The sequence below is a fragment of the Oryctolagus cuniculus genome, chromosome 9 (assembly GCF_964237555.1).
Source record: "Oryctolagus cuniculus chromosome 9, mOryCun1.1, whole genome shotgun sequence".
NCBI lineage: Eukaryota > Metazoa > Chordata > Mammalia > Lagomorpha > Leporidae > Oryctolagus > Oryctolagus cuniculus.
In genome coordinates this window covers 59,949,224-59,969,574 of record NC_091440.1, presented here as the reverse complement: position 1 = coordinate 59,969,574, position 20,351 = coordinate 59,949,224, and the positions used below count along the sequence as shown (strand labels likewise).

General features: G+C 51.4%; 2 protein-coding genes across 9 annotated transcripts in view; one reads left to right on the top strand and one right to left on the bottom strand.

Moving 5' to 3' along the window:
* Positions 1-1,850: 1,850 nt before the first annotated feature.
* Positions 1,851-6,444, bottom strand: LOC100343395 (protocadherin-8). 3 transcript variants are annotated; one of them, XR_007920958.2, is made up of 4 exons: positions 3,884-6,444; positions 3,593-3,743; positions 3,229-3,436; positions 2,663-2,800 (listed from the first exon to the last, which is right to left on the bottom strand). XR_007920958.2 is itself a non-coding variant. In XM_002712974.5 (3 exons), exons 1-3 carry the CDS (start codon positions 6,218-6,220, stop codon positions 2,427-2,429), a joined length of 3,210 nt encoding a protein of 1,069 aa, XP_002713020.1. In that variant the 5' UTR covers positions 6,221-6,444; the 3' UTR covers positions 1,851-2,426. The 3 variants fall into 3 exon arrangements, 2 of the variants coding, with proteins under 2 accessions (XP_002713020.1, XP_002713021.1); XM_002712974.5 differs by having other exon boundaries at positions 1,851-2,800; positions 3,593-6,444; XM_002712975.5 differs by lacking the exon at positions 3,593-3,743 and having other exon boundaries at positions 1,851-2,800.
* The window catches only part of LOC100354781 (uncharacterized), a 140,273-nt gene continuing 124,686 nt past the window's right edge, over positions 4,765-20,351 (top strand). For 5 of the 6 annotated variants that reach the window (XR_011378772.1, XR_011378771.1, XR_011378769.1 and 2 more), the window contains exons 1-2: positions 4,765-4,882; positions 7,556-7,737. Coding sequence is in view for 1 of the 6 variants with exons in the window: in XM_070048736.1 (XP_069904837.1) it covers positions 4,845-4,882; positions 7,556-7,737 (220 nt within the window). In the remaining 5 variants the exon portion in view is untranslated. Of the gene's footprint in view, positions 4,883-5,394; positions 5,526-7,555; positions 7,738-20,351 lie in introns of those variants that run through there. The other variant, XR_011378773.1, reaches the window with a different exon arrangement.

The window sequence follows — 20,351 nt, the reverse complement described above, 5'->3', positions numbered from 1 at the left end:
CTGTTCAGCTTGGAGCCACCACTGGTTTCAATTATGACTTCAACAGGCAGCTTGGAGGGCGCCTCTATTCATTCCAGTGCCTCACACTCTATAATTAGTAATAAAGGAACACAGGCACTTCACAGATATAAAGGACTAAACAGTAATCAGGCAGTAAAGGCAAGGCACTGGGGCTTTTCCACCTAACTCTTTGTTTTTCTCTAGAAAAAAACAGGCTTCTTTCACTGCTTCATTTTATGGTTTTACACTGAATAATCTACATTTGAGTCTCACCCTGGACATTTATTAGCTGTGTGATTTTCAGTATTTTATGTAAACTCCTTATGCCTCAGTTTCCTCGTCTGAAAAATGGAGTTGATGATAGTTCCTATCTCATGAGGTTAGTTGGAGGATTAAAGGAGATAACTCATGTAGAGGGTTTTAGAGAGTCTGCTCATATACAAGCTTGCTTAATAAATGTTAATGCTATTTATTTTATCATTTTTATTATTTTGATTTTAGATACTACACAGAGCATAAGACATAGGTATAGGTCTCTTGAGTATCTTCTTTTAAAAAATTTATTTTATTGGGGCCGGCACTGTGGCGCAGTGGGTTAACGCCCTGGCCTGAAGTGCCGGCATCCCATATGGGCGCTGGTTCTAGTCTCAGCTGCTCCACTTCTGATCCAGCTCTCTGCTATGGCCTGGGATAGCAGTAGAAAATGGCCCAAGTCTTTGGGCCCCTGCACCCACATGAGAGACCCGGAGGAAGCTCCTGGCTCCTGGCTTTGGATCGGTGCAGCTCCGGCCATTGCGGTCATCTGGGGAGTGAACCAGATGGAAGACCTTTCTCTCTGTCTCTGCCTCTCTCTGTAATGCTGTCTTTCAAATACATAAAATAAATATTTAAAAAAATTATTTTATTTGACATGCATGCAGAGAGAGAGAGAGAGGAAAAAGAGGGAGAGAGAGAGAATCCTCTATCTTCTGCTTCACTCCCCAAATGCTTGCTACAGCCAGGGCTGGGCCAGGCTGAAGCCAGAAGCCTGGAACTCAACCCAGGTCTCCCATGTAGGTGTCAGGGATCCAAGTACTTGGGTCATCACTTGCTGCCTCTGAGGGTGGATAACAGCGGGAAAGAGGATTAGAAGTGGTGGAGTGGGACTCGAAACCAGGCCATTCAGTATGGAATATCAACCTCTCAAGTGGCTTACTGCTGTGCCAAACATCTACCCCTTGAGTTTCTTTCTTTAAACTTCCCATTATGCACATTTCAAACACAAATAGATTCACTGGTACCCCAGTCCCACCTGTATCCATCCCAGCACTGACAGTTATCAATCTTATTTAATAGATCTCAGGTTTTTTTTTTTTCTATATCTTAAGGCAAATTCCAAGCATTGTTATTTCACACATAAAGTTTAGTGTCTTTGATACTAAAGTCCTTAATAAGCTGAGAGCTCCTTGGGACCATATCTTCTTTACCTTGGAGCCTAGTTCAAAGGAGAGTTACTAGCAACAAAATAAATCCTCTACAGAGGTTTAATTAGTAAATGAACAACCCAGGCTTAGCTTTCCTCTACTTTTTGGTAGCTACTCAATAAATATGTGTTGAGTAAATAAATGAGGATGGGAATTTTATAGAGTGTCCAATATATATGGAGATGTGCATATTTTTAAAAAACAGCAGATTTTTTAATACTTGCATGAGACTTTGCAATACTTGAAATCCCACAGGCTTAATGCTGCCACAAACAGGCATAATACTTAAAATAATTGGCACTTGCAAGTTTAATTCTGGCACTGAAATAATTTGTGAATGTCTGACTATAGGCAACTTCATGAAAAGCAATTAGCAGATGCTTCAAACACATGACAAATCCTTTATTACTGTGCTTATAAGTGACACGGTTTACAGAAAACCAAATGTAATTAAATAACATTGAACTTGAAATCTACCACAGACTCAAGGTATACAAGGTATACTTGGCAAGGCAAAACTTTTCAAACACTAGGTTGTTTCAGGTGATAATTTTCCAGTAAGTGATTCCAACATGTTTTGTTTTTTGTCTTACAGACAGTTCCTTTGGCAATAACTTTCACTTTAGCTTTTATTATATAAAAATATAACAAAATTTCATTATATACAAACATTACATTACACAATGTACAGGTTAAAAACACTAAGAAAATGGCAAGCTGCAAGTGAAATTAAAGTCAGTAGCATGATAAGAAAAATTAAATACTGCACACATTTCATAAAAATTACATTAACTACATTTTTGTTTGCAAATACCAAACAGTACCAATGTGATTGGAAATAGCTTCCAACAACTTCATTTTAAGGCACATCTTGCATATTTATATATACAACACTGAAACCGGTCAATAACTTAGGGGCTTCTCGGAGTGACCTGTGTATGCGTGAAGACATGCAGTGTGGGGTTACACATTTTCATTGCTGCCCTTCTTTGGGGACAGGTACCTGCCAGGGGGGGACTGGTACAGGGGTACCCCGATCTCCTGCAGGTCTGGGAGCCTCCCTGGGCGGGGTGGGGAGAGCAGAGTGACTGTCCTGTCATAGTCTCTGTGCAGCACTTTCTCGTAGACGCTCTGCAGCCCTACAGTCTTGGGCAGCTGGGCCTGGTAGTAGTTGTCCCTGCGCAGAGGATCCCGGGGCAGAGACGTGCTCTTACAGAAGGTTGACATCTGCGCTGGAGGTTGAGGCGAGGGATGCGCATTCGGTCCAGCACAAGATGGGCTCCAGCAGCGGTCAGAGTGGCCCAGGATCTTACACTCCGCAGTGCACGCCCATAGGCCTAACACAAAAGGGAGAGATCATGATTATTCCCGAGACCACACGCTCCTAAACCTCCACCTTCAGGAGGTCAGCCTGGATCAGGGCAGCTGAAAAGGAAAGCTGGTATGTAGAAGAACCAAGTGAGTCAGGAATTACAAGGCACGCTGCTTCCTGTAAAGTCGCCTTATTAGGAGGAAGCTGGCCCGGTTTTCTCTCGCTGACTTCTCTTCCCAGACCACTAGCATCTCATCTGTGCTTCTGCTTAAGCAGATCGGGCCGTGCTGGATTCAAGGGGCGCAACTGCCTCCACTTGGCACTTTGGAATTCACTGCAGAATGGACGAGTGAAAAATGGAGGGGAAGAGGAGGCGGGGGGGGGGGGGAGGGGGGGGGCCTGGGACCCTGGTTGGCAGGGTCCAAGGGGAGGGCGGGGAAGGAGAGTCCTCACCACTCTGCATGTGGTTGATGAGATCCTTTTTCAGAGCGTCCCCGCTGATGTCGGAATCGCTGTCGTTGAAATCACTGTCCCCTTTGCCACTGTCTTTGCCGCTGAACTTCTCAGCTTCGCGGCCGGAGATGGTGTTGAATGAGTGTCCTTTCCAGACGGCCACAGAGGGCGCCGGCTCCTTTCCGAAGCCGGGAGAGGCACCATAGGGCTGCAGCAGGGAAGGAGGGGTAGGGCAAGAAACAAAAGAACAAGTGCGACCGGTTAAGCGTCTCCCCGAGCGTGCCCACCCTACCCCTCCAGTCTCCCTTCCCCCAGCCTGTACGCGGAGCACGGAGTGGGGCGCCCAGGCGAAGGAAGGCCTCACCTCGGCGTGCGCGCCGCGGAGCCGCTGCTGCCCCTCGAAGTGACAGGCGCTTTCCCCAGTGGCGCTGCCGCCCTCCGAGCCCGGCACTTCGGCCGCGGCGACCGCGGGCGGGGGCGCGTCGGCCGCGGGGCTGCCAAAGGGCGCTTTGGCGCTGCCGGGGAAGGTGAGCACGTCGAACATGTTGGGCCTGGGCCCGGCTCCCCGGGCGGCCTCCTCCGGGGAGCCGGGAGCCGAGGCTCCGCCGCCCGCCGCCCCGGGCCGCTCTTCCCGGAGGGTCCCCCCTTTGCGCACCTCCTTCTTGCGGCGGTTGCAGGTGGTGGCGATGGCGATGATGGCGGCCAGCAGCAGCGTGCAGCTCCCGGCCAACACGATGATCACGATCAGCGGCGTGTCCCATTGCAGCGCTGGCCCCGACGCCCCGAGGCGAGAGCCTGGTGGGCGGGAGCGCTCCGGGGTTCCGGCACTGGCAGGCGCAGCTGACCCACGCCCGCCGCCTGCTGTTACCACGAAACTAACAGTTGCGGTGGCGGTGAGAGGGGGGCGGCCGCCGTCGGATATGACCAGCAGCGCCCGAAATACGCTGCCTGGAGGTTCTTGGGAGAGGTCGCCGGTAAGCACGATCTCCCCCGTGCGGCGGCCAATGGCGAAGGCTTCGCGGGGCTCCTGCTGCTGCAGGTCGAATGCCAGCTCTCCATTGACGCCCTCGTCCGCATCCCGGGCCTGCACGCGCGCTATAGCTGTGTCCCTTGCGGTGCGCCCGGGGACAGCCACTTCCAGGGAGCCGTTGGCTGGTGCTGGGTGAACCAGGACTGGCGCGTGGTCATTCTGGTCCAGCACCCGCACTTGCACCAGGGCGCTGCTGGAAAGCTGAGGGGAGCCACCGTCGCTCGCTTGGATGCGCACGTCGAGCTGGTGCAGCGTCTCATAGTCGAAGCTGCGCAGCGCGTAGATGGCCCCGGTAGCTGGGTCCACTGAAACATAGGTGGACACAGCGCCTCCAGCGCGGCCCACCTCGGCGTCCAGCAGCCTGTAGGTGACTTGACCGTTGCGGCCCAGGTCCGGGTCCCGAGCGGCGACGGTGGCCAGGTAGGCACCCGGCGGGTTGTTCTCGCGGACGGACACCTCGTAGACTGGCCGCGTGAAGACCGGCGCATTGTCGTTCTCGTCGCCCACGCGCACCGTGTAGGGCCTCACGGTGCGCAGCGGGGGCGAGCCGCGGTCCTCGGCCACCAGCGTCAGGTTGTACTCGGCGATGCGCTCGCGGTCTAGCGACGCCGCGGTCACCACCAGGTAGCTGCCCGCGTACGCCGGCTGCAGCCGGAAGTGCTCGTGCCCGTAGAGGGCGCAGCGCACCTGCCCGTTGGCCCCTGAGTCCCTGTCCGAGGTGCTGACCAGAGCCACCAGGCTCTCGCGCGCCGCCCCCTCCGGCACCACAGAGGTGGTGCCGGCCTCGGGCGTCCCAGGCCCTGCTGATGAGGTCGCGTCCGTTCCTCCGAGGGCTGCAGCGGCGGCGGCCGCGAAGGGCGAGGCTGCTGGAGCCCCCGGGGCGGCCAGTGGGGTAATGGCGATGTCCGGCGGGTTGTCGTTGACATCGCGGATGCGAACGATGACCTTGCAGGTGGAGGCACGTGGCCCAGGGCCGCGATCCTGGGCTCGCACGTCCAGCTCGTAGGTGTCCTGGCGCTCATAGTCCACGGGCCCTGCTAGAGTGAGGCGGCCTGAACGAGGGTCGAGCCGGAACAGGCGCCGCGCCTCGGGCGGAGTGCGGGCGCCGAAGGCGAACACCACGTCGCCGTTGGGGCCCTCGTCCGGGTCGGCCGCGTCCAGGTCCAGCAGCAGAGAGCCCACGGGCGCGTCCTCCGCCAGCTCCACCTCGGCCACGGCGCCCTGTGGGAAGGCCGGGCTATGGTCGTTGGCGTCCAGCACACGCACGGTGAGGGCGGCTGTGGCAGAGCGCGGCGGGCGGCCTCCGTCCTGGGCCACCAGCTCCAGGTTGTAGGCGGCCTGGCTTTCGCGGTCCAGCTCCTGCAACAGCACCAGATCGGCGCACTGGGCGCCGTCCGCGCGCGTCTGCAACTCCACGCGGAAGGGGCTGTGCGGTTCGGCCAGGCGCACGCTCTGCAGCCCGTTAGCTCCCACGTCCTCATCCACCGGCACCTCCAGGGGGATGCGCGTGCCCACGGCCGCGCCCTCGGACACCTCCACGGGGATCTGGGCTCGGGGGAAGCGCGGCGCGTGGTCGTTGACGTCCCTCACCTCCACCTCTACGTGCACCAGCCGGAACTGCTCCTGCGAGAAGCTGACTACGTCGAAGGCCAACACGCATTGCGGGGCCTGGCCGCACAGCCGCTCTCTGTCGAGGCCTGCGTCCCCGACGGTCAGCTGCCCGTCGCCCTCGCGGACCCGGAGCAGAGAGCTGTTGAATTGCTTCATCAGGCGGAAGCTAGTGTCTCCAGACACTTTCATGTGCAGGTCCTCGGCGAGGGTCCCGATGACCGTACCGGGGGCGTCCTCCTCGAAGGTGCTGTATCGGACAGTTTTGCTCTGGGCCACTGACAGCACCCAGCAGAGGCTGAAGAGCTGCAAAGGGAAAAGGCGGGGTCTGCCCCCGCGCGGTGCAGGACTCATGCCGTCAGTCCCCAAGTGCTATTCCGAAAGGCTTCGGAAGAGAGCTCTCTCTGGTTTGCAGGTCCCGGCGTGAGTCCCAGGCTCCCGGGAGCGCGCTCTCTACGAACCTTGTGCAGGAGAAATCTGCGGGCTACAGCTCAGAGGCTCCAGCGAGCTCCAGGGACGCACGGACCCGCCCTCCCCAGCGCCTCTCCCTCTCTCCACCTCGCAGGAGCTGTGCTGCCGTGCGCCGCCTCCGCCTTTATAGCCACCGATATGCAAATCGCCCGAGCCGGGCAGCCAATAGCCGCCTCACCCTCGCGCCGCTCCTCCGCCAGCGTCAGACAATCCCTTTAATGTGGAAAGGACTTAGAGAGGGGAAAACAAAAACGGAAAATTAGGGAATCTTTCCTTTGTTTCTTTAGCTCCTTTTGCTCTTTCCTCCCCTTTCCTGTCAGCACGCTGCATGTCAGGGCTCCGGGAGTAACGAAGAGCGGCTGGGCTTTGTTACTGTGCGCCCTCTGCCCGCAACCGGGTGCCGGCTGCAGGAACTAAGGCTCAAACGTGCGGGGGTTGCGCCCCAGGGGCGCTGGGTTCCCGGCACTTCCCCCACCCCGACCCGCGCTGTGCGCGTTTTGCAAACTCGCAGTCCGATCCCTACGGACCTGCTCTGAGGAGCGAAGCTCTGCTCGCCGCTTCTTGTTGCTTCCCACGGCGCCCCAGAATCACCAGCCTCTCGGTGAAGCAGCCCGAAGGATAAGGGAAAATTGATTTTATTCAAATTTGTGTACGCAATTGTGTTTCGCTCGTGTGAGCCCCGGTGATCAGAGCTGCCACTTGCTTTCAGAGAAGAGCCCTACGGTATGTTAGTATGCATGTCACCGTCCAAATGGCTTTCTTAAGCTCAGGGCGCTAGCAGCCAAGGGGAAAAAGAAAAAAAAAAAAAAGTTCCAAATAGGATTTAGCATAAGCTTGAGGAGATTTGGAAAGGTTTCAAAGATCAGACTGTATCAAAAGCTTATGAAGCCCTCGTTAGCAGTGGAAATAGAATGGCGTGGCAGGCGATCCCATTGGAGGCCGCAATGTCTGTATTATTTCCCTGTGACAAGCTAAGGGGAGAGAAAGTTGAACAGTTTCCACAGCGGAGTCGGGCTAACTTGAATATAATGAGCAAACGCCACATGTATCCATTATGTTCCTCTATTCATCCCCAATCACTGCCATAACTCTCTGGCTAAACGGTGATGGGCGCTGAATTCCGCACAATACCCAGCTCGTATTAAAGTGCATTTAGAGAACTTTCCCTCCTGATGCCTTGTTCCGCCTATTTAGAGGATTTTCTTTCTGTGCTAATAGGGCCGCTCTGGGAAGCAACACTCGTCCCGTTCCAAAAGAACAAAATCACAGCATGACGTTGAAACCTGGCACGAACCTGGGGGAACTTAACCATCTGCCTACGGAAGTGTGGAGCTTCGCCACCGCCTCGCTCTGGGCTGGGCGAGCCCTGGGGCTGGTCAGGCACCGTGTTGCCCCCACAGGTACCTCTCTGCGGTCCCCGAAGGCCAGGGGATGGGGCTTCCCTCCGCAACAAAGCAGATTCTCACAGGTGCTTCTTGAGGGCTTTTCTGAGCCGGCTATGTAAATACACGAGGAGGAGGAGAACTGAAAAACACCAGTCACACTGGAAGAAATTTTTCAAGAAGGCGATGGGTTTGAGTAGCAGAATGCATTCAGTCAAAATCCTTCCGAATCGTGACTTTGGCCTTTCCGCCAGCGTCTGGTCGGTGTTTTCCTGTCCCTCAAACTTGAGGGCTTGCATTTCGCCGTCTTTCGAGGGGGAGGATAAGGAGTTCCCCCAGAATTGGGGAACCAGGCAGGGAGCTGGGAGGCTAGAGGGAATGCTCAGGGTTGCCAGAGTGCAGAAAATGCAGACCTAACCGTCAATAAATAAAAACGCCTATAAGGCTGGGGACGAGGGACAGTGGGTAGCTTGGAGGCTTCCTGAGGGGGAGGGATCATGTCTTTCTCGGTTCCTGTCCCTGCCTTCTCCACTTTACAGCCCTAGGAAGGTGAAAAGCGAGGAAACCGGGCGTCTGCAGCCGCTCAGGGACACGAAGAGGGCAGCGCCCCCTACAGGAGCCCCATCTCCAGCCTTCTCTTGCGCTATCTCCCCTTCCCAAGTGTCAAAATACATACCTCGTCCTTTCCCCGGCCCGGCCCGGCCCGGCCCGGCCCGGCCCGAGACAACTGTGGGGCGGGTGTGGGGGACGGTAAAGGCAGCCAAGAGAACTTTTCTTCCTTTTTTCGAGACCCATAATACCCTCACGCTAGCCTGGGACTCGCCGTCGACCTTCGACGCTGCCAGACTTGCGCCTTCCCTCTCCACCCGTCTTCACCGCAGGCCCAGTCGAGGACAAATTCAGAACTCGGCTGGTAGACAGCGGCTTCCTCGCTTCCGTTCACGGAACCCGAGGCTACCCGGCCGGCTCGGCGCTGCGGGGCCTGGGGGTAGAACCCCAGTAGGGGCAAGGGTAGGGGCCTGGGCGGGGGCAGTGGGGCTTGAGTCGCAGGACTAGGGTGCTCTCAGCTGTTTTCGAGGACAGGCACCTGACCGGAGCACGACCGCGAGTGGCTGGCTGTCGGACCCTGTGCGGCCTGCGCCTCCGCACTCCGCCGTTCTGGACTGACCCAGCTCCCTGCTCATTAAGTCCCCCCCCCCCCCCCCCCCCCGGGCTGGAGAACGCGGAGCTACCCGTTCTTTGACTCAGGGCGTTTCTGCGTCAGCACGCTCCTTCTGGAGCTGAAATAGACGAAAGCGTGCGTGGCTCGGGAGAAGGCGGGGGCGGGGGGCGGGCAGGCAAAAGCCAGGAGGCTGGGGGACCGGCGTGGAGCTGCAAGCCGCAGGTCCTCTGCCGCTCGGAAGTGGCGACGACAGCGGCGGCGCCGGGAGGCTGGGAACCGGGAGCACCGCGGCGGCCGGCGCTCAGGGGTCTCCCAGAGCCGGCCGAGGAGGTGTGAAGGCACGCGAGCAGCCGCCCGCAGCCACCAGATTAGGGAAATATGCTTTAAAACAGCGCGTCCGGGTCCGCGGCTGCTCCCGGGGGAGGAAGACAGGTCGGGGAGGTGTGGCTGGAGCCGAGTTGCGGGAGGGGCGCGGATCCTACCGCACAAAAGCCGCTAAATCGCCTTGTTATCATACCAAAAGGCTCGGGCGGGCCCAGAGTAAGCCCTTTCTCTTGGCGTTTGCAACTTCGCCTGCAACTGTCTCGCCATCCTGAGAACAAACGCAGCTCCACAATGGCCGGCTATTCCTCGGAATGCAAATGCTGCGGGCCGCGGCGGGCCGGGTGTCCGTCACCGAGCCTAATGCGGGCTTTGTGAAGCTCGCGTGCAGAAGACACCGAGCGACACTGCGTCACGTGACGGATTAGGGCTCCCGCAAAGTTTTCAAAGCGGCGACAATGGGGGCTCAGCCCGATCTGATATCTCCCACAGTTGAGCGGGAAAGGAAAATCAGGATATATTCTCATACGTAATAGGATTATCTTTTCTATTTCAAGTTCTATACAGCATGTAATTTATTTTTAATTAGGATTATATCTACCGGGAAAGGGACCTAGACTTCTCTGGAAAGTGTAATTCTAGGGATGGATGGAAACAACGGTTATTTTTTAACCTTTTAACTTAGAAAAGAGAAAGGCCCAGAGCCTATGGTGTTCAGGCTCACGCCACTGGGTACACCTCCCAAGGACATTTGCAGCACAAGAAGACAGGCAGCTCTTCATCCAGTTCCTTCTTGTTGGAAAACCACACAAGATTGCAAAAATCTCTTGAAATTCTCGTCTCAGGGTTACTGAGGTTGGAGCTTTGGAAATGTGACCAACCTCTGTTCCGCACTGCACATGCTCCCTGTTTTTAAAAATGGTCGTGTGTGTGTGTGTGTGTGTGTTTACTGGACTTTAATCCTGGCACAGAGGTCTTTACACTTTATACTGAACCACAGGGCAGCATTCGCCCCAGCTCTGATGCAAGCTTAGCAGCAAGACAGTCACTTTAGGGGTTATAGGTAACTTGTTGCAACATTGGTTTTGGACACTCACCCTGGATCATGTCCAGGTCTTGAGAGTTGCTTAGTCTTTTTGTGTATTCTGTGTGTCAGGAACCTGGGAGACCTGCTTTCCTTGATTAAGAAGCAGATCATGGTTGTTAACTGCATACTTTGAAATCACTCTGCTGGGTTCAAATCCGACAACTGATTTGCTGTGTAACCCTGTGCAAGTTCCTTGGTCTGTCTGTTCCCTTCTCTGGGAAATAAGGATAATAACAGTGTCTTTTAAGGTTGTCCTGAGGACTGTGGTGTAAGACAGTATCAGGTGCTTAGGACCATGTGTGAGTTACAGGTCAGTGGTTATGTAGTGAAAACCTCTTATTTTCTAGGTGAGGAATTTGTTCTGGAAGAAAGAAAACAGCTTTTCTGGCTTGCCCCTTTGCTTTAGTAACAACTGTTCCTCTGATCCCTTCTTTTCCTCCTCTGGAAATAGTACATCTGGTAGTGAGTGTGTGGATCCCAAAGGAGAGGATGGCCTTGTGAGGGTCCAATAAACTTCACACCCTCCTGGCACCTCGCAATCTTCTGGTACCTTCCTCTCTGGTTGAGTCATATGACGAATAAAAGGGATTTCTAGTAGACTTTCCCCCCTCTACATTTCCACAAAAGCCATGTATCATAACTGAAATAACCCATTGATTCAGATATTTAATGAACAACAACTCCTGGAGGAGCAGGAGTATTCCAAAGGAGTTTCCCTCCTCAGGAGCCCAGGAGCTGCAAGTGAGCCCCTATGACATATTCTGAACTGATCTGCAAAGTCTTGGCCCTGTGCTTCCCCTCTGTATTAGTCTGCTAGAGTTGCCATAAAGAAAATACCAGAACCTGAAGGGTTTCAACAACAAAAACTTTCTCGTGGTTCTCATGGTTCAGGTCAAGATGCCTTGGCTTGCAGATAGGAATCTACTTTCTGGGCCCTCCCATGGTCTTTTCCCCTGTGAACATGAACCCCTGGGGTCTCTTCCTTTTCTTAAAGGGTCACCAGTCATACTGGATTAGAGCCCTTCTCAAAGCCCTCATTTGCCCTGAAGCACCCATTGAAAGGCCGTAACTCCAGATGCAGTCACATTCTATGGCACTAGGGGTTAGGGATGCAACATGGGAATTGTGGGAGGACATAGTCGATTTATAATGCCTTTGTTCTCTCAACAAACATTACCGAGAATTTACTAACTGCTACACTCTGTGATAGGTGCTGTGGGAACAGAGATTAAAAAATAAATGATCCATATGGGTGCAAATAACTGATTGAATAAACAAACAAATGGGAGTGAAGAGATAAATCTGCCATGTGGAAGAATATCAAACGATTTATGTAACTATTCTGCCCTCAGGAGGTGGATCATAGCTCCCTATTCTGTAAGTGTGGGCTCTATGGAGTTACTTCCTTCCAAAGAGTACAATATGAAAATGAGGGAAACCTGTCAAACACTACGTAGGCCAGGTGATCCTGGTCAACATCAACAGTGATAGGTCATGTTGGATAGTATGTACCCTGGATATGATGTGATGAAAATGCCACTTTGCATCTCTGTGTCTCCCTTAAGACCAACGAGAAAAACATCAGACAAATCCAAATAGAAGGATATTCTACAAAAACTATCCAGTCCTCCTTAAGGCTATCAAGGTCACCAAAACCAAGGAAAGTCTGAGAAACTGTCACACCAAGAAGAGCCTAAGGACATGGGACAACTAAATGTAATATGTCCTGGAGTAGAAGAAGGACATTAGGAAAAAGGCAAGGAAATACGACCAAAATGTGAACTTCAGATAACAATGCGTCAGCACCACTCACTAATTGTATAAATGTGCCAGTCCAATGTCAGATGTTAATAATCGGGGAAACTCAGTGTGGCATTTACGGGAACGCTCTGGACTAGCTTTACAGTTCTGCTGTAAATCTGAAAGTGTTGTAAAATAAAAAGTCAGGCTCTGCCAGCCCGGAGGAGGCAGGGGAGTTAGAAAAGTAAACAGAGATCGGTGTGGGAAAGTGCTGTGATGTGGCTGACGACAGGTGGCTTTCTGCTGGAGCACCTGGGCATGCATCACAGGGTGGGAGAACAGTGGAACAGGTGTGCTGTGTGAGCCTGTGTGAGCCCAGGGCGGCGGGGGGGTGGGGGTGGGGGTGTGTGTCCAACAGTGCTGGTAACAAGGTTGCTCAGGGAAAGCTTCTGGGAGGAGGTGGCGTTTGTGCTGAATTTTAAAGAAAGAGTAGAAATTAGCTCAGGTAGAAGGGGAGAGGGGAAGACAGAGATGAACAAGAAGGAACAAGTATATGGACAGAAGGAACGTGGCACAAAGGCCAGATGGCTGCAGTGTAAGGTCCTGTGGTAGATACAGGGACATGAGGGAAGTCAGGGTGAGCAGATGGGTGCTTGAAGTGCCAGGTTAAGGAATTTGGGTTTTATCCTTAAGGCAATGGGAAGTTGTTAAGCATTGTCATCCCTCAAATCAATAGGCTCCCCAGGCTAAGGTGGAAGGGCAAACAGGTGTAAAGAAAGAGAAGTTGAGCAAGGGGCCAAAACTATGATCCGGAAGCAAGGTGAAGGGCAACTGTCTCAAGCGACTGTTTAAAAGAGCAGCGACTAGTTAGTTAGTGGTAAGGTCAAATCCCAAAAGATTCAGGGGAGAGAAGAGTGTGTAGAGATGGCACTTGCTGAAGGATGGGTTGAGTCAGAGGACCGTTTTCCTAATACCCAAGTCCTACCTTGTCCATCCAGCTGGAGGGAGCTAAAGCAAGCGGTGCAGAAGGAATGGCTGGTCGTGATGTTCCAGCTGTCGCTGGTCCTCTGCAGAATTCAGTTCCTCCTGTGACCCGCCTTCTGTTGGGACATCTGTCCAGAACAAATGGTGTGGTGGGTGTGGGGTGTTCTACAGCTGCCCATGGCCTGGTGGTGTCCTCCTTAGCACCCCAGGGATTCAGGGTGTGTGAGTGGGAGCCATTAAGAATTTCCTTAGAGCATTTTGGCAGGTAGGGGGTGTGGGATAACAGGCTCCTAGGACCTAATTCTGAGGCAGAATTAGGACAGATTACAGAGTTCATGGTGGAAAAAGAGGTCGTAGGTAACCAAACGAGTCCTCAGTGAGGAGTAAATGAACCACAAATCTCTGTTTAAAGCATGCACGGGAGTTCTGTAGTTAGATAAACTGGATGGATTCATTGCTTGCAGAGCCTGAAAATGTTGTTACAAATTTAAGGTTTTATTATTAATAAATCCCACATGATTCAAAATAAATTAAAGCAGGAAGCTAGAGCCTTTTAAGGCAGAGAGAATTTTAATCATTGGCTAGTCTCTTCCTGCCTCCCCCAAAGTCATTGTTCTGCCAGTGCAGAAGGCTTGAGACCCAGGCCCGCCTTTGCATCTGATGGCTTGAACCCGCCTGCTCTAAGTGGGTCACAATCCACTTTTGAAATGGAAATGAAGTCTGTCTGGCTGTCTCACCCTCAGAACCCGGAGACCCAGGCCCAGCCAGGGCATGGTGGAGCCTGGCGTTATAAATGTCTCTGTAGATCTGAGAGCAGTTTTAGGCCATTGATCTCATGTCACCCAGAATCGTGATGGAGTGACGGCTGATAAACTGCATGGTGACAGCCGGCAGCCTTGGAAAACAAAAAAGTTGAGATGCAGAGAAAAAAAGAAAAAAAAGCTGATGGATTAGTTATCGGCCGCTGAATTCCCCTCACCCTGGATTGCTTCAGACCACTTTAGAAGCATTTATTCTCAGGTAATTTTACAGTTGTCTCTTTGTCCTTCAGAGGTGCTTTGGTCTATGAAACCTTTCATGGAATGTAGATGAAATCATTCTTGCACGTACTGCTCCACGCCCCTAGAAGTACCGGAAATACCTTAGCCATGATGGGCCTGAGCCCTAGGGAGGCCTTTACCTTCCGGAGCAGGGAACTGTGGGCACAACTAGCCATGGGCTTTCCTGCTAATTTACGATTCTTCAGCAGAATCACCCAGCCAGCAGCCCTAAAGGCCATTTGCTTTCATGGGCACATTCCAGGGAGTGGGAACAGGACTTGAGATTCTCCTTGGCCAGTATTTACATGAGTGAGTTTCTTTTTCCATGTGACCATCAAACTTCTTGAATCCTCTTTTGATCCCCATCTCTGTCCAAAAGACAGTGTAACTCACATGTTAGTCCAAGAGGGCCTGGGTGCTTTCAGAAAGACCTTGAGTAGGTGAGGTGACAAGACTGGGGAGATTAGGACTATGTGGTGGGCTTGTCTGGGGATGAACAAAGGTTGAATTCCTGCTGCCAAGCTCCCGCTTTGGTGTCCAGTGTGGGAACCTGAGATGGGGAAAAATGGGCTGCTCCATGCTTTGAACCACGAGCCCTCCCAGGCTACGGCCATTCGTAGGGCATCAATCTTGCTTCGCTTTGCCTTGGGAGCATTGTGTACAGGCTGCTGATCCCAGGGGACTGCAAGGAGGGTTAGATGGCGGGATCAGAGCCCCCACAGGGAAAATAATGTGACAAGCTGTCAGAACATGGCGACTGGGTGACTCCTGTTCCCTCAGTGGCCAGGGGGCCCTGTCGGACCTTGCATCCTTCAGGGCTGGGAGCTGGAAGGAGGGAACAATGTAGGATGTGTGATGGATTACACACCTTTCCATCAAACCCCAGTGGAAGCTTTTGCTGGAATTTTGGAAAAGGAGGAGTGGAATGGCTTGCTCAGGAGTGGAATGTTGTAAGTAGAACATTTTGGAGGGAGGACTCTAGGGATAAGGAGCTATGGCATCTATGAGGTCAGAGAAGCCACCCATGAGGTCAACTGTGGAGGCGGACCACCAGGAGGAAATTTAGGGGCAATGGAAAAGCACACATAAAAGTCTAGGGTAGTATCTCCTTGACCTAGGATAATTCTGTCAGTCAGGATGGGTCAGGTTATATAATGCCCAAGTCTTAGTAACTTCAAATAACAAAAGTTTATTTCTTTTTACTCTGCATGTCCACCAAGGTATGCTGTCCTCACTTGGGGACCCATGATGATGGAATAGCCACTATTTGGAACTTTATCCTTGCTATGGCAGAAGGAAAAGGAGATGTGGCAAGTTGTGCATTGGCTCTTAGATTTTCCACCCAGATATACTAGACACCACTTCTGCTCACATCTCTCTGTTGATTTTAAAGTCTCAGTAATGTAGCACAAAATGTGTTAGTCTGGTCTTTAGAAGGAAGACTTGAAGAAACAGCAGGACAGCTGGGCAAAGTCTTGGAGAAGCCGAGTGCTAGGACGTGTTCTCTGAGCTTGCCTCCCTGCTATGGTTTGAGTGTGTTCCCCCAAAGTTCATGTGCTGGAACCTTAATTCCTCAATGTGGCAGTGTTGGGTGGTGGGGCCCAGGGAGAGGTGCTTGGCTCAGGGTTTGGAGCCTGTGAATAGATCATTGCCTTTCTGGTATGAGTTCTCTCTTGGGACCGGATAAGCTATTGCTTGAGCAGCTTGTTATAAAGCGAGACTGCCCTGTATGTTCCCTCTTTTTCATCCACACCACTTGACTTTCTGCTCTCTGCCAAAGAACTGAGGCAGCATGAGGTCCCCAGCAGATGTGGTTGCCTGATCTTGGACTTCCTAGCCTCCAGAACCATGAGCTAAAATAAAACTCTTCTTTAGGCATCAACCAGTTTCAGATACTCTGTTTTAGCAACAGAAAATAGACTAAGATACTCTCCTTCTCAGGTCTTAGCCGTATCAATCCTTTTTCTCTTCTTTTCTTTTCTTTCTTTCTTTCTTTTTTTTAATAATTTTATTTATTTATTTATTTTATTTGTTTATTTATTTTGACAGGCAGAGTGGATAGTGAGAGAGGACAGAGAGAAAGGTCTTCCTTTGCTGTTGGTTCACCCTCCAATGGCCGCCGCGGCCGGCGCATTGCGCTGATCCGATGGCAGGAGCCAGGTGCTTCTCCTGGTCTCCCATGGGGTGCAGGGCCCAAGCACTTGGGCCATCCTCCACTGCACTCCCGGGCCACAGCAGAGAGCTGGCCTGGAAGAGGGGCAACCGGGACAGAATCTGGCGCCCCGACCGGGACTAGAACCCGTTGTGCCGGCGCCGCAAGGCGGAGGATTAGCCTAGTGAGCCGCGGCACCGGCCTCTTTCTTTCTTTCTTTCTTTCTTTCTTTCTTTCTTTCTTTCTTTCTTTCTTTCTTTCTTTCTTTCTTTCTGTGTATGTGTGTGTGTGTGTGTGGCAGGAAAGTGGCAGTTGGGAGAAATTCTTGTCAAAGGCATACGTGCCTCTAAATTCAAGGAAGGTCAGAAATAAATTAGAAGTGTCCTCATGTGACACATTCCTTAAAGTATAGGCTAAATTACAGCTTCAGACTAATTAGTGAGGAAATCTCCCGAGAGTGAAAGATTGAGTATTGGTAATGGGATTACATGTCCTCTCACTTGTGCTTGGGGAAAACTTGCAAAAAGCATCTTCATTAATCACAGTCTTAATGGCTTTTACTTTTACCACCGTCAACCGACCACCAGGATCAAAAACATTTTACTAAGCAACTTTCTGAGTGTGGAGCTAGGCTATGCTGAGTGCTTTGCAGTTGGGTTAACCCATCTGCCTTTTAGGAGTCTACATGGATGGAAGTATTTAGGGCAGCTAAACATCTGAGAGCAACATGAATGTGAATATTAGCACTTTGGGAAGGCTGCAGAATAAATTTTTTTAGCAGAGTTACCAGTGGAGAAGGGATTATGAATGATATTTTGGAAGAATTAAAACAGGAGACTCTAATTCATGATTTGGTGTGTCATTTACAGTACCAGACACGAGGGAAAAATCTCTTGTCCTCTGGGATGTTATAGTCAGCAAATGACAGCCACACTGTTGCACAACTCTAGTGTAATGTGGTTGGCTATAAATAGAGGTTTGCCCAGGAAAGATCAGATTCTAGGAATCCATTTAAAAGGAGGAGGAGGTGGCTCAGTGAGCTCCTTATGAGGTGGACAGAACTATTTTAAGCCAAACATAGCATTGGATCTGGGGGTAAGCATAGGGCAGGAGAGTAATTTCTACTATGTACCCTACCCCCCAAAGATTTTTCATAATCACTCATTTCCAAAAGAGCTAGGGACCAAAATATCTCCTGTTGGAGATAAATATGATATTTACTTATTTTTGGAGGTAGGCAGGTATAAGTAATACAAAAAATAATATTTTAAGGCAGGATTTAGAGAACTAGAGGAGGCACAGGATGCCGTACTGGTGTCCTGGAGTAATACTCTGTGTCAAAGTTGGTTAAATGAGGTGAATAATTTTTAAAAACTGTAAACATATACTTGAAAGGGGGAGAGAGAGAGAGAGAGAGAGATCTCCCATCCACTGGTTCACTCCCTAAATGACTGCAATAGCTGGGGCTGGGGCCAGGTCAAAGCCAAGGGCTGGAAATTCAATCTGGGTCTCCCACGTGGATGCCAGGAATCCAACTTCTTGAACCATCACTGTTCCCTACGAGGGTGTGCATTAGCAGGAAGCTTGAGTCTAAACGGAGCTGGAACTCGAACTCAGGCACTCTGATATGGGATGCAGGTGTCCCAAGTAACATGTATTAACCACTGTGTCAAATGCCTTCCTCTGATGTGATAATTCTTGCCTTACTGCCCTCAGAGTTGAGGTGAAGGGTCCACGATATAAAGATGCAAAAGTATTTAATGAAGTATGAAACCTTATGAGGGTGGTTCAAAAAGTTTGTGGAAAATGCAATTAAAGGACAAACTTTTTTGGTGCAAAATTTTTTTTGAAATCTGTGCGTATGGGCCGGCACCGAGGCTCACTAGGATAATCCTCCGCCTTGCCGTGCCGGCACACCAGTTTCTAGTCCCGGTCGGGGAGCCGGATTCTGTCCTGGTTGCCCCTCTTCCAGGGCAACTCTCTGTTGTGGCCAGGGAGTGCAGTGGAGGATGGCCCAAGTGCTTGGGCCCTGCACCCCATGGGAGACCAGGAGAAGCACCTGGCTCCTGCCATCGGATCAGCGCGGTGCGCTGGCCGCAGCGTGCCGGCCGCGGCGGCCATTGGAGGGTGAACCAACGGCAAAGGAAGACCTTTCTCTCTGTCTCTCTCTCTCACTGTCCACTCTGCCTGTCAAAAAAAAAAAAATCTATGCGTATGAAGGGTCTTCAAAAAAGGTCACATAATTGCATATTGTGAGAAAATTTATGCATGAATTTCAAAATATTTTGAACAAGAATAAACTTGTCTTTTAATTCTACTATCCCATGAACTTTCTGAAGTACCCTCACATATACATTAAGCCACACTGCTGGTGGGCATGCTTAAACTAAAGGGGTATTGAGCCAGTGTAACAGAGACAAGTGTAGTGGGTGGGAGATGACGAGGGAAGGAGATTGGTTTGGGGAAGCTCCTGAAAGGTCAAAGGGAGGGCAGGTGTGGAGTCCATGGGCAAGTGTTTGAAGCCTTTGAACCACAGGGTGGGAAACAGTGGTAAATGGAAGAAGGACAGGACTTGGCTTGGCTGGGTGTGCGAGGGGCTGAAGTTTGACATTGGTTAGAGAGGAGGTTTGTTCTCAGTGCCTGACATCGTGAAGTTACCAATAAATATATGTTGGAATGAATGAATGTGTGATGACGTCTGGCTTTCCCCACCCCAGAGCTCCTCTAAAGAACATCTTCAGGTGTAGCAGGGGCCCAGGCATGGAGCCCCTGCACCTGCACACATGCTGGAATCTCCTTTCGGTTAATTTTAGCAAGTGTGAGTGAGGAGAGGTGGGAAGGGTAGATCCAGTGTCAGAGTTTCCACACAACATGGGTGTCTCAAGGCTCGTCAGGCCAAGGCAAGAAGTTGCTGTACCTTTGCACCGCCAGGAAGTGCCAGTGCCAGTGATGCAGGCTGGAATGACACCTGCCTCTTCCGCTTGCTCTGGGTTCCATAACTGGGAACACCTGCTCGCTGAGAGCTCCCAGATGGAATCCAGCTCCTTAAGAGCTGGCTGCTTCACACCCACCCCTGCTCCACTGCAGGCTGGTCAAGGCAGCTTCAGCTTTCTGGTCTCCACCAAATCTGTCTTCTACATCAAGCTGTTTAAGGCACCAGTTCTCCCCAGCCTTCAGCTTTGCTGTTGCTGAATCCAGCTTGGAGGTGATTCTGCTTAATTTACAGATAAGCTCATGTTACTTTGTCATCACAATCACATTCATATATTAAATTCTGTCTCTAGGACAAAGGGCGTAGTCCCAGGACACATCTTAGGAAGTTTGTCGCTTATCGTACATCCTTTTAATTTGGCTGGCTGGCTCTGTGTGTGCTCCTGTCCTTTCTGTAAGCTGTTCTCTGAGGCTTAGAATGCAGCGCTCTGCTGATCATAATAGCAATAATACTTACAATGGTTACGGGTGTTGGGCACTTGCTTCTTGCCACACATTGTGCTAGACAGTTCACTTAATTTAATTCTCTTGGCAGCTCTGTAAAGTAGGTATTATGACAATTTTCAGAGAAACTGAGGTTCAGGAAAGTTAATGTTTTCATGGACTCCCAGCTGATTAGTGGCAAGGAAAGATTGAAATCCAGTTCTAAAGGTGCAAATACCACGGTGCTTCTCATCATATGGAGTTACCACTCCCTTCCACCGCCTTTTTGCTCTCAAGGACTAGTTCGGGGGCCTCTCAAGGTTTGCACATGTGCAGGACTCAGCTTATCCATCTACAGTCCTCCATGTGCCCCCATGTTATGTTTTGGTTGGGTGTCTTCTTCGGCTACTCAGCTGTAACTTTTCAGGCAGCAGGAAGGAAGCAAACTTCGTCCCTTCATTTCTCCAGCTGATTCTTTTTGCTCCTCTCTCTGTCAGTAGCACTGAGCCTCTCAACCCCTCAGGTAGGAGTCAGACTTGCTTTGTTTCACTCTCCTGCTTCCCTGTAACTCATGAGTTTTTTTTTTTTTTTTTTTTGAGGGCTGTGTGATGTTCCCAACCAGTTCTTGGTCCCCATCCTGGCTTTCTTCTGCTCATAGCTTCTGAAGGAAGCCAGCTGATAGAACACATGGCACCCCTGTGCCTATAAGAAACAGCCTCCTTTCCTCTAGGT

Coding starts and splice junctions, on each gene's coding strand:
- LOC100343395 (XM_002712974.5), bottom strand. CDS start 6,220: ATGAGTCCTGCACCGCGCGGGGGCAGACCCCGCCTTTTCCCTTTGCAG. Junction 3,437..3,592: donor TCCGCGGCGCGCACGCCGAG/GTGAGGCCTTCC, acceptor TCCCTGCTGCAG/CCCTATGGTGCCTCTCCCGG. Junction 2,801..3,228: donor CATCAACCACATGCAGAGTG/GTGAGGACTCTC, acceptor CTTTTGTGTTAG/GCCTATGGGCGTGCACTGCG.